We start from the raw sequence: 12,597 nt of genomic DNA on the forward strand, positions 1-12,597 counted from the left end.
ATCTCAAAAAAAAAAAAAAAAAAGTGACAATGTATCAGAATTGAGCCCTTCCAAATACACTAGCCCTTAGCTAGCTTTGCATGTCCTTGCAGTTTAAGGTATGGCTTAATACTCCACTAATGCCCAGTGCTCTCACATCCATACACATCTGCCAACCCAACTTACTGTGGATCATTCAGGATACCCTGTCCCTTGGTCACCATTAAGTCATTCACATCTAAGCATAGCCCGGTTCCTATCTAAGGCAGAAGAGCTTAACGTGGCATCAGAGCCACAATGATCAGCAGATCCACCTGCAGTTGCCAGGAGTCAGCTGAGCCCAGCAGGAGGTAACGAGGTGTCCTGGTGGACGGGCATGGCCCTGTGTGTGACTCCAGCAAGGACTCACATGACGCCAGGCAAACTGCAAGCCTGGAGGGCAGAGGGATGTGGCCAGAGAAATGCAAGGCTTCTTGGGCCCGGACGTGGAAGCGTGTTATTGAGGCAGCATTATGGTATAGGCAAGGAAGGCAGAAGCCTGGACTGATGATACTGATGATGATAATGATGATGATACCTAACTTTTATTGAGCATTTATTAAATGTTAGACATTCCACTATGTGACTTACATATATTCAGCTCATTTAATCCTCACAATAACTATTATACCCATTTTACAGACGAGGAACCCAAGGCAACAAAAAGTTAAATGAGCTGCATAAGGTCACAGGGCTTGTAAGTGGTGAAATCAAGATTTGAACCCTGCCACTTTGCATCTGGAATCTATCATAGTAACCACTATGCCACGGTGCCCTCCTTGACTGTGTAGACAATAAAGTTAATTTGTGATGGGTCCTCGGACAAGAGAGCCATAACTGTGTCTTGTCTATTGTCAGGATAGGGTTAGAGGCAAAAGCTGGAATCAGTCCCCAAGGCCTGGAGAAGTGGCTGGCCTCTGCTACAAGGAGCACGGAGCTGTGGAGTGAGGAGGAAAACCAAGCAGGGCCTGGGAAATCCTGTTTCATGTCTCTTTTATAGATTACATCTGTTTGTACTTGTCATACTATTATCAGGATGTGATCTCCTCTCATTTTAACAGACTCTCTGAAGTTAAAACTTCCAGGTTACAGATCCTTTTACCCCTTCTTAGGTTTTAAATTGTTAGGTTTTAAATTGGTTGTTTCCTGATGTCATGGACTGAGTCACCTTCACCTTATCAGTAATCGTCTGTACATTACACTGTGAGCTGGCCCTGGGGACAGGTTTCTTGCAGATAGCTAGCAGATCCTTTCCACGGGCAGAGATTCTCACAATCTTCAGGCCAGAAAACTGAGACAGGGGAAAAGCCATGGAGATAGAGATCAGGCTCATTCAGGATGAGACTAACAAAGTCTGGAGATTTAGAGCCAAGTAATGCCCCTGGGAGATAACCTCCCTTCAAATGACTCCCACCCAAAAGAGGGAGGGATGTTTCCACTGGACTTTTAATGGAAGAGAAATAAAGATGTACTTTAATATGATTAGCTGACTCCTTATAAAGCAGTATGAGCCCTATCCAAAGTTCCATCTAGACAATTGCCTGGGGTTGCTATGAGTCACAAATAGTATTATGGAAACTCCAGCTACATTTCTAGTGACCCTGGTTAATCTGAAATGACAACTGCCTGTACCCAACTTCACTGCTCGAGAGGCCACCATCTGTGATCACAAACTTACCTTTTGGTAATTAATTACTGTCATCTCCCCAGGAGATGAACAGCATCATCTCCAATGTAGCGGTGCCAAGGAACATGACCTTGAAGTCTGCCTGCGTCAGATATGCAATTTTTTTATCCTTTTCATTGCTATGAATTCAATCAAAAGACCAGCTACCATAGCAACATGTGATGTATTTAACGTCACCACAGTCATGAAACCTTTAAAAAAAAATAAATCTAGAAAATGTCCCTGCACTGTCATGAGAAAGTGGCTGTGTGACCTTGGGAAAAACATTTAGCTTCTCAAAGTCTAAACTACCACAATTGAATAACAAGCCCTGTACCACCTTCCAGGCCCCAATCCCCAGGGGGTTTTATGGGGATTTTTAAGTGGTAATACATTAATGTTTCCAGCTCTCTGTAATGCTCAATAAATGTTTGCTGAAGTGGAGACACCAAATGTCCACTGTGGAGAATCCAGTAGTCTCAGAAGCCGTACGTGCCTGAAAAGTATGTGTTCTGAGCAAACATGCCCTTCCTTCCTTTCTCATCTACAGCTGGAAAATGGGCTTGTTTTCTAGCTATAGAGAAATAGCTCCGGTTATCTTGCACATTTTTCAAATATATTTAATATCTCCTTTCTCAAATTACACAGAACAAACTCAACCTCACAAAAACCTTTGCCACCTTCCACCACAGACATTTTCCAGTCAGGGAATTAACTGGTTTGTCCAAAGAGTTGGGTAAAGGCTTTGGATGTTTTTTGTTTGTTTTGTTTTGCTTTAATCTGAGATTTTCTTAATTCTCAAACGCTTTTTTTTTTTTTTCCATCCAAGGGAAGTTCATAATGTTCTCCTGTTCTCCTAGGGAGAGGTGTTTCCCTCTCATTCAATACCTACATCAAAGCCCCAAAGGATGTTAATGTGACACTAAGCCCAGCCATTCACCCAGGCCAATCTTAGATTTCTAAATATCCGAGATCCCTTCAAATCTAGGCCTATCTCAGGAGTGCTTACTTATGACTGCCTATTTATATTATTTACATATCTCTATGTCTGTAAGAAGACCTAAAAAAGAATTCCGTTTTCCCTAACTAATCAGGAAGCACATGGCAAAATGTAAACTTGTTAAAAAAGTTAGTCTGGTGCGGTGTGGCCCATGCCTGTGATCTTTTGGAGGCTAAATTGGGAGCACTTTTGGAGGCTAAATTGGGAGCATGCTTGAGTGCAGAACTTCAAGACCACCATGGGCAACATACCAAGACCCCATCTCTACACAAAATAAAAATAAGCTGAGCATAGTAGTGCATGCCTGTAGGCTGAGGCAGAAGGATTGTTTGAATCCAGGAGTTTGAGGCTGTAGTGAGGTATGATCATGCCGCTGCACTCCAACCTGGACAACACAGTGAGACCCTGTCTCAAGCAAAACCAAAACCAAAAACCAAACCACCTTACTCTCCTAGGGAGCATACATTTCCTAGTGGCTATTTCCGGTATCACACTAATAAGACTGGCTTCCATCCCCTCTGCTATCTGCTGAGGCAGGGTGTAAAATTCCATTCAAACGCAAATATTCATTGCAGCGCTCCATGTGTCAGGTGTTGACAGTAATGAGGATACAAAGAAGAATCTGCCATAATAGCCTCCCTCAGGGACTTACAGGCCCACTCGAGAAAAATGCATAAACAAAAATGTATAATCAAAAATGTATAATGCATGGAAAGGAATGTAGTGAATTGTTTGGACACAATATTTCTAATCTTGCAAAGGAAGGAGTTAACTGATTTTTCCTAATGTTGAAAAATCAAGAAAATAAAAATTGTTAATATACTACATACAGCCAAAAACATAAGTTAAAATAAAAAATGTGGCTAGTGTAGATCAGCAGGAGTGGAAGGAAAGGGGGTCATTTCTTCATCTTCCAGAATAAGGAGTTGATGCAGAAAATTTAAGTTGATATATCGAGAAGCAGGGGTATTAATATGCCATTTCGAGTTATAGAGAGAATGAACATAAGAACAAGAAGTTAAAAATCACTGGCTGTGATTACATCTTGAGAGAGAGACTAGGATATACACGTCTTTGCTGTTCTGATATTTCTTACTCTTGTTTGTACAACTTTTTATAATCATGAAAAATGACAACTGTTAACAATTCTTATGTATATATATTTGTGTGTGTGTGTATATATATATACACACACAGGTTTATGTATACATATGTGTGTGTGGTGTGTGTATACACATGTATACATGTTTAAATATACATATGTGTGTGATTCATATAAGAGTGTGTGTGTGTGTATAAATATATATATATGAAAAATTAAGAGAATTTTCTATGGAAATTCCAAACGGTCTGAGAAGACAGAAAGAAAAATGCTGCAAAAAGCACTGATTCTTGCACATATTTCCTAGATGAGGAGGCTAGTGATAAGCTCATGATAAGGGAAACTAGCGTTGAAACCCCCAGTCTGTCCATCCAGTAACTGGCCTCATGGTTCCTGGCAAGCTTTACACCTTACAGAACTGTACTCGATTCTTACTTGGCTCATTTACTAAGTTTTTGCTTAAAATTGCAGCCAGAAAGTTGTTAGCTACTCTTTCATTCAATATCAGACTAGAGATGGAGTAGAATTAGAATCTGCCTGCAGAGCACACCCAGCTAGATTTGAGATTTGGCCAACATCTTCCCCTTATTTGCACTTACTTTGGGGCAGAAACAACTACAGATGGATAAATCCATTGTCAAAAGCCAGTCCTACCCCAGGGAAATTCACTGGAGAGTCATTGATACCAGAACTCTCCTTTGCAATAAGTTGCTTTTAGCCCCAGGAGTTTCTCCCTCATAATGTTAAGTGCACTCTGTCTAAACTCAGGATCACACCTCCTTTGGCAGCAAAGCCCCTTAAAAACTCATAATTTTGTCCCTGCCTTGCACTACAGCCTCCCTCCTCCAGAAGAGGTCAGAGTATCAATCAGTCTCCTCTCTAGGGAGAAAATGTTGCATTCAGAGTGCCTAGGAGAAAGTGTCGAATTCGGAGTACCTAAGAGAAAGTGGGAAGAGAGACACCTAAGCCTCCAGGACAAAGGCAAAAAGGATTTTTGTTGTTGTTGTTTTAGAGACAAGGTATTGCTCTGCCCCCTAGGCTGGAGTACAGTGGTGTGATCCTAGTTCAATGCATCCTCCAACTCCTGGGCTCAAACAATCCTCCCACCTCAAGCCTCCTGAGTAACTGGGACCACAGGTACACACCATCAACCTCAGCTATTCTTTAAATTTTTTGTAGAGATAAGGTCTCACTATGTTCCCCAGGCTGATCTTGAACTCCTGGCCTCTGGCCTCAAGCAATCCTCCCACCACAGCCTCTCACAGTGCTGGGATTACAGGCATGAGCCAATTAAGCCCAACTGAACCTGGCCAGAAAAGGGTTTTTTTTTTTTAACTGCATCCCCTCAGGCACCAGAGGAATTGAGGTTTGATTTCTCCTTCCTCTGTTGCAATCCCTATAAAAACTCTAGCTATCAAGTCTTGGAATTCAATGAGCTTCCATGAAGAAGGAACTTAACTGTTCACTCTGTTCCTTGAGTTCCTATTACTTTTAGCTCTCATTGAGAAAGTGCAGGGCTGCGGATTAATCATGGCTTCCGCCCTGTGTTGCCCCTTCACTGCTGAAGACAAACTTGCAGGTGAAGTCTTCACTCACTAGAAACACATCTGATTCCACCAAGAGGTCCTTGAGTGCCTCCTTCTTGCTTCTCAGCACTTACAGGACTGCAAAGGGCCTCCAGGACCCCTGTCACTTGCTCTTCCTAAAGCATCCTCCCTCGCCTGGATAATCCGCACTCGAATTCCACCCAAGCCAAGTTAATTTCCACTGTGTGGGGATTTGAAAGGACCTATGTGGCATGTGCAATGGCACATATGATCTACACTGTTAATGCCTTTTTATGAGTCTATCCCTCTTACTGGACTCGAGCTGCATAAGGCAAGAGTCTGCTCCCATCTCAGTGTCTCCAACCATAGCCTAACACCTCACCCCACGCAATCAACGTCAATGTTATGCTTATGGACTCCAAGCAAAAGCCTTCTCTTGGGAGTACTTAAAAGACTTTGCGCCACTGCACTCCAACCTGTGCAACAGAGCGAGACTCTGTCTCAAAACACAAAAAACAAAAAACAAAACAAACAAACACACACACACACACACAAAACAAGGCCGGGTGCAGTGGTTCATGCCTGTTATCACAGTACTTTGGGAGGCCGAGGTGGGCAGATCACCTGAGGTCAGGAGCTGGAGACCAGCCTAGCCAAGATGGTGAAACCCTGTCTCTACTAAAAATACAAAAATTAGCTGGGTATGGTGGTGTGCGCCTGTAATTCCAGCTACTTGGGAGGGTGAGGTGGAAGAATGGCTTGAACCCGGGAAGCGGAGGTTGTAGTGAGCTGAGATTGCACCACTGCACTCCAGCCTGGGCGACAGAGTGAGATTCTATCTCAAAAAAAAAAAAAGACTTTGGGCCAGATTGAGTCTTGCATCCACCACAGTCCACCACATACAGTCTGCTGAAGGAGAGTGTTGCACTAGCTGATGTTTGAGATTGGTGCTGGAAAAGACCATAGATTCTCCATCTGTACTAGGATGTGTCACCTGAACTTCCTCATACACATTGTAGGCAAAAAATAATAATAATAATATTTCCTTATCTTTAAAGTCTACATTCAGAAATCTTATATGAATTGAACAATCTCAGAGACATACTGGCATGCTTAAAATTCCTAGATCACACCATAAGATAGGTCTTAATATTAAACGTGCACATCGGAAGATGTAAATAATTCACTATCATGAAGTTGGTTATCTATAATTTCACTCTTATCACTTTAAAGTCACCATGACCCAAGGCTGATAACACTGAAACTAAATCACAGCTGAATTGTTGGGTCTCTTGGCAATCTTGTTTTGTCACCGTGTAAAGGTAAAGGAGCCTCAATCGCAGCTAATACGCGACTGAGGACAACTGTGAGCAAGTCTGATCATTTCATCCACGCATTTCTTCAGTTACCACTGAGAACCTGGAAGATGTTCAGATATGGGGAGACCTTACTTCATTCCTATCTAAAGGGGGGTATGCTAGTCATGTTTATTTCCTAACAATGTGTCAGCACCATGCCTTCCATGTGTGGCTGCCATGCCAGCTCTTCTATATGCCATCTTGTCTGAACCTGACATCAACCCTACAGGGTAAGGATTATTAGCCCACTTTACAGATGGTCCTCAGGGTGTTAAGTGACTTGCCCAAGGAAACTCAGCTCCTCTGTGTCAAAGCTTGGCATCTGTAGACCTTTTCCTCTTTGAGTAGGAATACTTACATAATTGGGGCATTCATGTCCTCTCTTGATGCTGGACATCAGGGAGGACAAAGAAATGTCTACATGAGGGCATTGATGCTGAGATGCTGGGGCATATGGGTCCATCTGGGGAGTACATAAAAAAAGCAATATAGCTGAACTGAGACTACTCCCCTTAGAAAGGCCTGTTTGCATGGCTGGCATCTGGGAACCTGAATCTCAGGGCAGTTCTCAGCACTCCCTAAATGATAGGAGTGGCTCACCGTGCCTAAATATAGCTTATGCTAAATACCTGATTTCTTTTTGGGAGTCTGGAATTTTGATATGTGGCAGGCAAAGGGTGCCTATGTGACCAGCCCTCAGTAAAAACTCTGGGCACAGTGGGGGCTTCTCTGGTAGACAACTTTTACATGTTGTAACAAGTCATTGCAGAGGAATTAAGCAAGTCCTGTGTGGTTCCATTGTGATTCTGGAAAGCTTACGCCTGGTTTCCTATGCTCTTCGGACTATGTGCCTTTCCTTTAGTGATTTTGCTTTGTTTATTCAATCCTTTGGCTGTAGTAAGTTGTAACTGTGAGTGTGACTATATGCTGAGTCTTATGAGTCCTCCTAGGAAATCATCAAACCCAGGAATGGTCTTGGGGACCTCTGACAGAGGGAATTTTAAAGAGATCATGGGGGTGTGGCCCAAGTCACAGGAAGCCATGGGCTTATGAAAAAAATATACACAATAATGGAACCTCTAAGGAATAACATCTCTCAATAAGGGTAAGCAGTATGTGGACTTGGGACAGTGGGGTGCACTGGGGAGGACACTATGCACATGTCACAGGGAAGAGAAGGGAACTACACCTATACAATCCCATGTCAACATGTACTTCTTTGGCCTGGGTTGGGGGCTTTATTTTGCCTTCTTCCACAATGCCAGAAGACACCATGACCTCACAAGAAGTTTCTAGGATTCCTCGCCATTCAGTCTCCTCAGTGGTGCCATTACCCCAGCACCCAGGGAAGCACAGCTTCTACATGGGGAGAACAACCCTGCTGTTGGCAGCACAGGTCTGGCAAAAGGGGCAGGCTTTACAAAAGTAAGTTAAATGCAAGGAATGCTAGGTGGGCATCAGCTCCACATGGATGCCAAATGTCCCCTCTTTTACTTTCTCCCCATGGTTTGCTTGGTCTTCAAAACTAAGAGATATATTAGTCAATGGGAGAAAGTGTTCTGTATTACAATGAGTTCATTTCGTTTTAAAAGAACAGCAATAGATATTCAGGAACAAGGGCATGTCTGACCACAAAACCAAGCAATTCTTTACTTTTTGATTTACAAAGTACTTTCCTACCATCACCTCATTTGATCCTCAAAGCAATGCTAGGAGGTAGATACCACAACTTTTCTCTGTTATTCTCCATGACACCTACTTTGTTACAAGACAAGCAATGATGCTCAATGAAGACTTACTGGTTGACTGATCAGCAATGGCCTTAGAAAAATTACTGCTTTTTAAAATTAATGATTCCTGAAGTCCGACAGTGGAAGAATAAGCTAAAAAGCAACCCAGGCATTCAATGAAATTATTAAGATCACAAATTAAGTCATTTCTATGGACTCTATAGCAGGAAATATATTTTTAATGAGGAAATCGAAGCTAATATAGAACAGCTGTCCTGTTACCCAGCAACAGAGTATTAAGGCAGATTAAATTATTAATGAAAAATATCGCGACTCAGAAATTTAACCTCTTAACATCCTCTCGTTCATTTCTCTTTAATACACAGTCTTTAAACTGATATTTTTAAAAATTCCTTTGGTCATCAAATACAGTTAACATTGATAGTTTGTTCTACTACTCACTAGTTGTGGCATCTTCAGCAAGTTACCTGACCTCTCTTTGCAACTATAAAATGAAGAGAAGAGCAAACTCATGGTGAAGGAGATTAAGTGGAGTAAGTAGAAAAAGTGCTGAGCACAGGCCAGGTGCAGTGGCTCACACCTGTAATCCCAGCACTTTGGGAGGCAGAGGTGGGCAGATCACAAAGTAAAGATATCAAGACCATCCTGGCCAACATAGTGAAACCCCATCTCTACTGAAAAAATAGAAAAATTAGCTGGGTGTAGTGGTACACACCTGTAGTCCCAGCTATTCGGGAGGCTGAGGCAGGAAAATCACTTGAACCCGGGAGGCGGAGGTTGCAGTGAGATGAGACTGCGCCACTGCACTCCAGCCTGGGTGATAGAGCAAGACTCCATCTCAAAAAAAAAAAAAAAGAAAAACAAAAAAAGTGCTGAGCACAAGGCCTGGCTTATGAGTTTTTTATAATGCTAGATATTATTTAAATGCATGAAGATAAAATCAATAAATATTTATTGAACTGATATCCAAAGTGGGTATACCTATATATATATATGCATGAGTACAGCTATACAAGTCCTTAAAATAACAACATACTTTCACACCAGTTAGGAACTTACTGCTGCCCAGAGGCCTCTGTGCACCATCCGTCACCCCAGTTGTCCCAGCTCTTCCCCGAAGGGAAGACTCTTTACAATTTCACTCTCAAACTTCTTCATGCTACAATACCTAGTGTTTACACCTGGAATAGCAGAGAACCTCCGGGAAACTTATATATTGCACTTGAGCAAAGAATAAATATTGTTAACATGAGTCACTGAGAATTTGGGGGTTGTTTGTTTTGCAGCAATAGCTATTAATAATTAATACCACCATTAAGCAATTCAAGAAGCAGTGTATAAGTTACTAAAGCAATAACTTTAAAAAAAAGGAAAACTATGTGGGAGAATACATGGAAAGAAAAGAGAAAGGAGGAAGATTAAAAGGTGTGTTAACATGGCTCAGACACTATATGCTTGCTGGCTTCACCATGCGTAGTGCCAAATGACAGAAAAACGAGGTGCAGCTGTTTCCAGGCCCAGTATGGGTTGTGTGTACTCACGTTGGTGTTGCACAGCTTGTATTGCCGATAGGCCCCGATGCATGAGATTGCTGTAGATCGGGCAGGCTGGGAGAAGCTCTGCGTCGCCCCATGAGTCCCCACACCGTGGTTGTTGCTTGTTTCCGGGCTGTGAAAGAGACTTGAAGCTGCAGGGAAGCCTTGATCGTGAGTCAAAGGCAGCTGGTAGATGGAGGCCTCTGCAGCCTGTAGTCCAGAGCGAGGGCCACTGTCACTTTGGTACAAAGGCCCATGTTGGGGGACCTGGTGGGCTGGTGAGCTGTAGCCATGCCTAGCAGAAGATGCCCCCTGGGACCTGGAATGCCGGGATGAGGGCTTCTGTCTCCGGAGCCTCTGTGGCGTGTGTGCAGTGTCTGTCTGCAGTGGTAAGATATATGGAGCCTTACCATAGCCGTACTTGCCAGGGCCGATGGGACCGCGGGTCCTGCTCCTAAAGAGAGATAGACAAGAGAGGAGATGATCAGAGTCGGATGAATTTCGTGTTAACTCAGAAGCTCTGGTCCATGGTAGAGATGACCAGGTAGGAACAGAAGCTTGGGAAAGGGTCTATGGTAGACCTGGGAAGTAGGGGGAGCACATTTTAGAAGGGACCATCGTGGAAGCTGGAACAGAGTCTCCATAAAGGATGGAAAGTAGAATGAAAGAGGGAATCAACAGAGGATGAACAGTGGATGATGCAAGTGGTTGGAAATGAGATTAGAACAGTAAACTGGGGTCAGCGTGTAATTTTTATGTAAAGAGTCTGGGCATTTTTGTAGGTCACCTGGAGCTACTGAAGGTTTTCGGAGAAGTATAAACATATGATTGCAATTTCAGTCACAGTAACTTTCCTGTTCACCTTTTTTTTTTCCCTAATAATGTACTTTTTGCTCATTCAACTAACTGTGGTATTTTAGATCCTGTTTCCTTCACCATTCATACTCAAAGAGCTCTTCTAGGTAATGGAACTTAGATAAGCAACCAAAGTCTAGTGCAGTCCTAAGGCCTCACTTGCACTGACTTTAATCCTGAAAATACTCAAGGGCATTAAACACTTGGCTCCTCCATCACTCTTGAAGCAGCCCATGCTAAGCAATGGGTAAATGGCCATCTTCACATCGGTTTAGAAGAAGAATTGTCTCGGGTCACACAAAATATACACTAACAACAGCTGATGAGCTAAAAATACATATTGCAAAAAAAATCTCATGATGTTTCAAGAAAGTTTACGAATTTGTGTCGGGCTGCATTCAAAGCCATCCTGGGCCACATGAGGCCCATGGGCCGTGGGTTGGACAAGCCTGGTTTAGATCTTTAGATTTTTGTAAAGATCCACTGCCCTGTGGTGGGATGGGGCGGGGGGAATGGGCAGGACAGGGTAGAGGCCCTGATTTGTAGCATTTGCCCACTCCTATGGTGTAAATACTTCCAACATGGCTGATATCAAGCTACCAATGTAAAGACACATTGACCTCTGGGGAGCAGGTAAAAACCAGCTCCAGAATACCACTGCATGTATACTTATTGTGCAACTATTCAAAAATTAATCATCCATAGTTTTTAAGACCCCAACCTTACAACTGAAAGCAACTAGATCACAATGCAGCGTGGGGTAAGCGCCTTAGAGGCCATGCAATAAATGTTGCTTTGGGAAATTCTGGGGTAAGAAAAAGCACTTCTGTCTGAAGGGATCAGAAAAGATTTCACCTTCACTGGCATTAGAGTTGAGGAGCGCAGGTTCCAAATCTCTGTGGAAGGACTTAAGTAAGTCAACTAACTCTTACTTACTTTTAAGATGACTGAGCTGGATTAAATGACCGCCAAGGTCGCTCCAACTCTAAAATTATAAGCTTCCATAATAATTAATTCTACATTTATGTAAAATTGGAAATGTGCCCAAGGGTTTCTACAGGATGGCCCCATTAAAATAAGCACATTAAAATAGCAATCAAGGTGAAACATTGATTTCTACCCTCATGAGAAAATTCTTTCTTCACTCTCCACATAATCACTGAACATAAAATTTAATAGACCACAACTAATTATTAACATCTTTATTACTAATTGCACCTTCATTCTTAGCTGATACGGAATTAAACCACGCCACAGTGTTTATTTTGCATTTAGGTCTTTCTCAATTAATCTTGGCAACACTTGGGACTCTGTTAATGATGGGGGCTTTAAGAGATGCAATTAAGTTAGTCATATATATGAATATATGTGTGTGTGTGTGTGTGTGTGTGGATATATATATATATATCCACACACAATCCACACACACACACACACACATATATATAAAACTTGGATGTAATTTGCCTTTTTCTTTCTTGTGGCAGGCCAGGTAAAATGAATTACATCATGCAAAGGCAAAGGAAAGAATTTCTGCATATGTGTGTGTTTTTTTAAGATCTGAAAGCCTACCAAAAAATTCTAGCTTCAGAGTAAGTACTGGATGGAGACCCTAGCTGAAGGTAACAGAGAAATGGGCATGTGGAATAGCACTTCTCAAACTTGAGTGTTCACAGGCATCACCTGGGATCTTGTTAAGCCGCAAATTCTGGATCTAGGACATCTAGGGTACGGCCTGAGAGTCTGCATTTCCAACAAGCTCCCG

General features: G+C 42.5%; 1 protein-coding gene across 2 annotated transcripts in view; it reads right to left on the reverse strand.

Annotated features, from left to right (window-relative positions):
• THSD4 (thrombospondin type 1 domain containing 4) overlaps positions 1 to 12,597 on the reverse strand; it is a 680,084-nt gene that overhangs the window by 548,500 nt on the left and 118,987 nt on the right. For both annotated transcript variants that reach the window (XM_031668519.1, XM_021940676.2), the window contains one exon: positions 9,984 to 10,431. In XM_031668519.1, coding sequence (XP_031524379.1) covers positions 9,984 to 10,431 — 448 coding nt within the window. The remainder of the gene's footprint in view (positions 1 to 9,983; positions 10,432 to 12,597) is intronic.

The sequence above is a fragment of the Papio anubis genome, chromosome 7 (genome assembly GCF_008728515.1).
Source record: "Papio anubis isolate 15944 chromosome 7, Panubis1.0, whole genome shotgun sequence".
In the NCBI taxonomy this organism is placed as follows: Eukaryota; Metazoa; Chordata; class Mammalia; order Primates; family Cercopithecidae; genus Papio; species Papio anubis.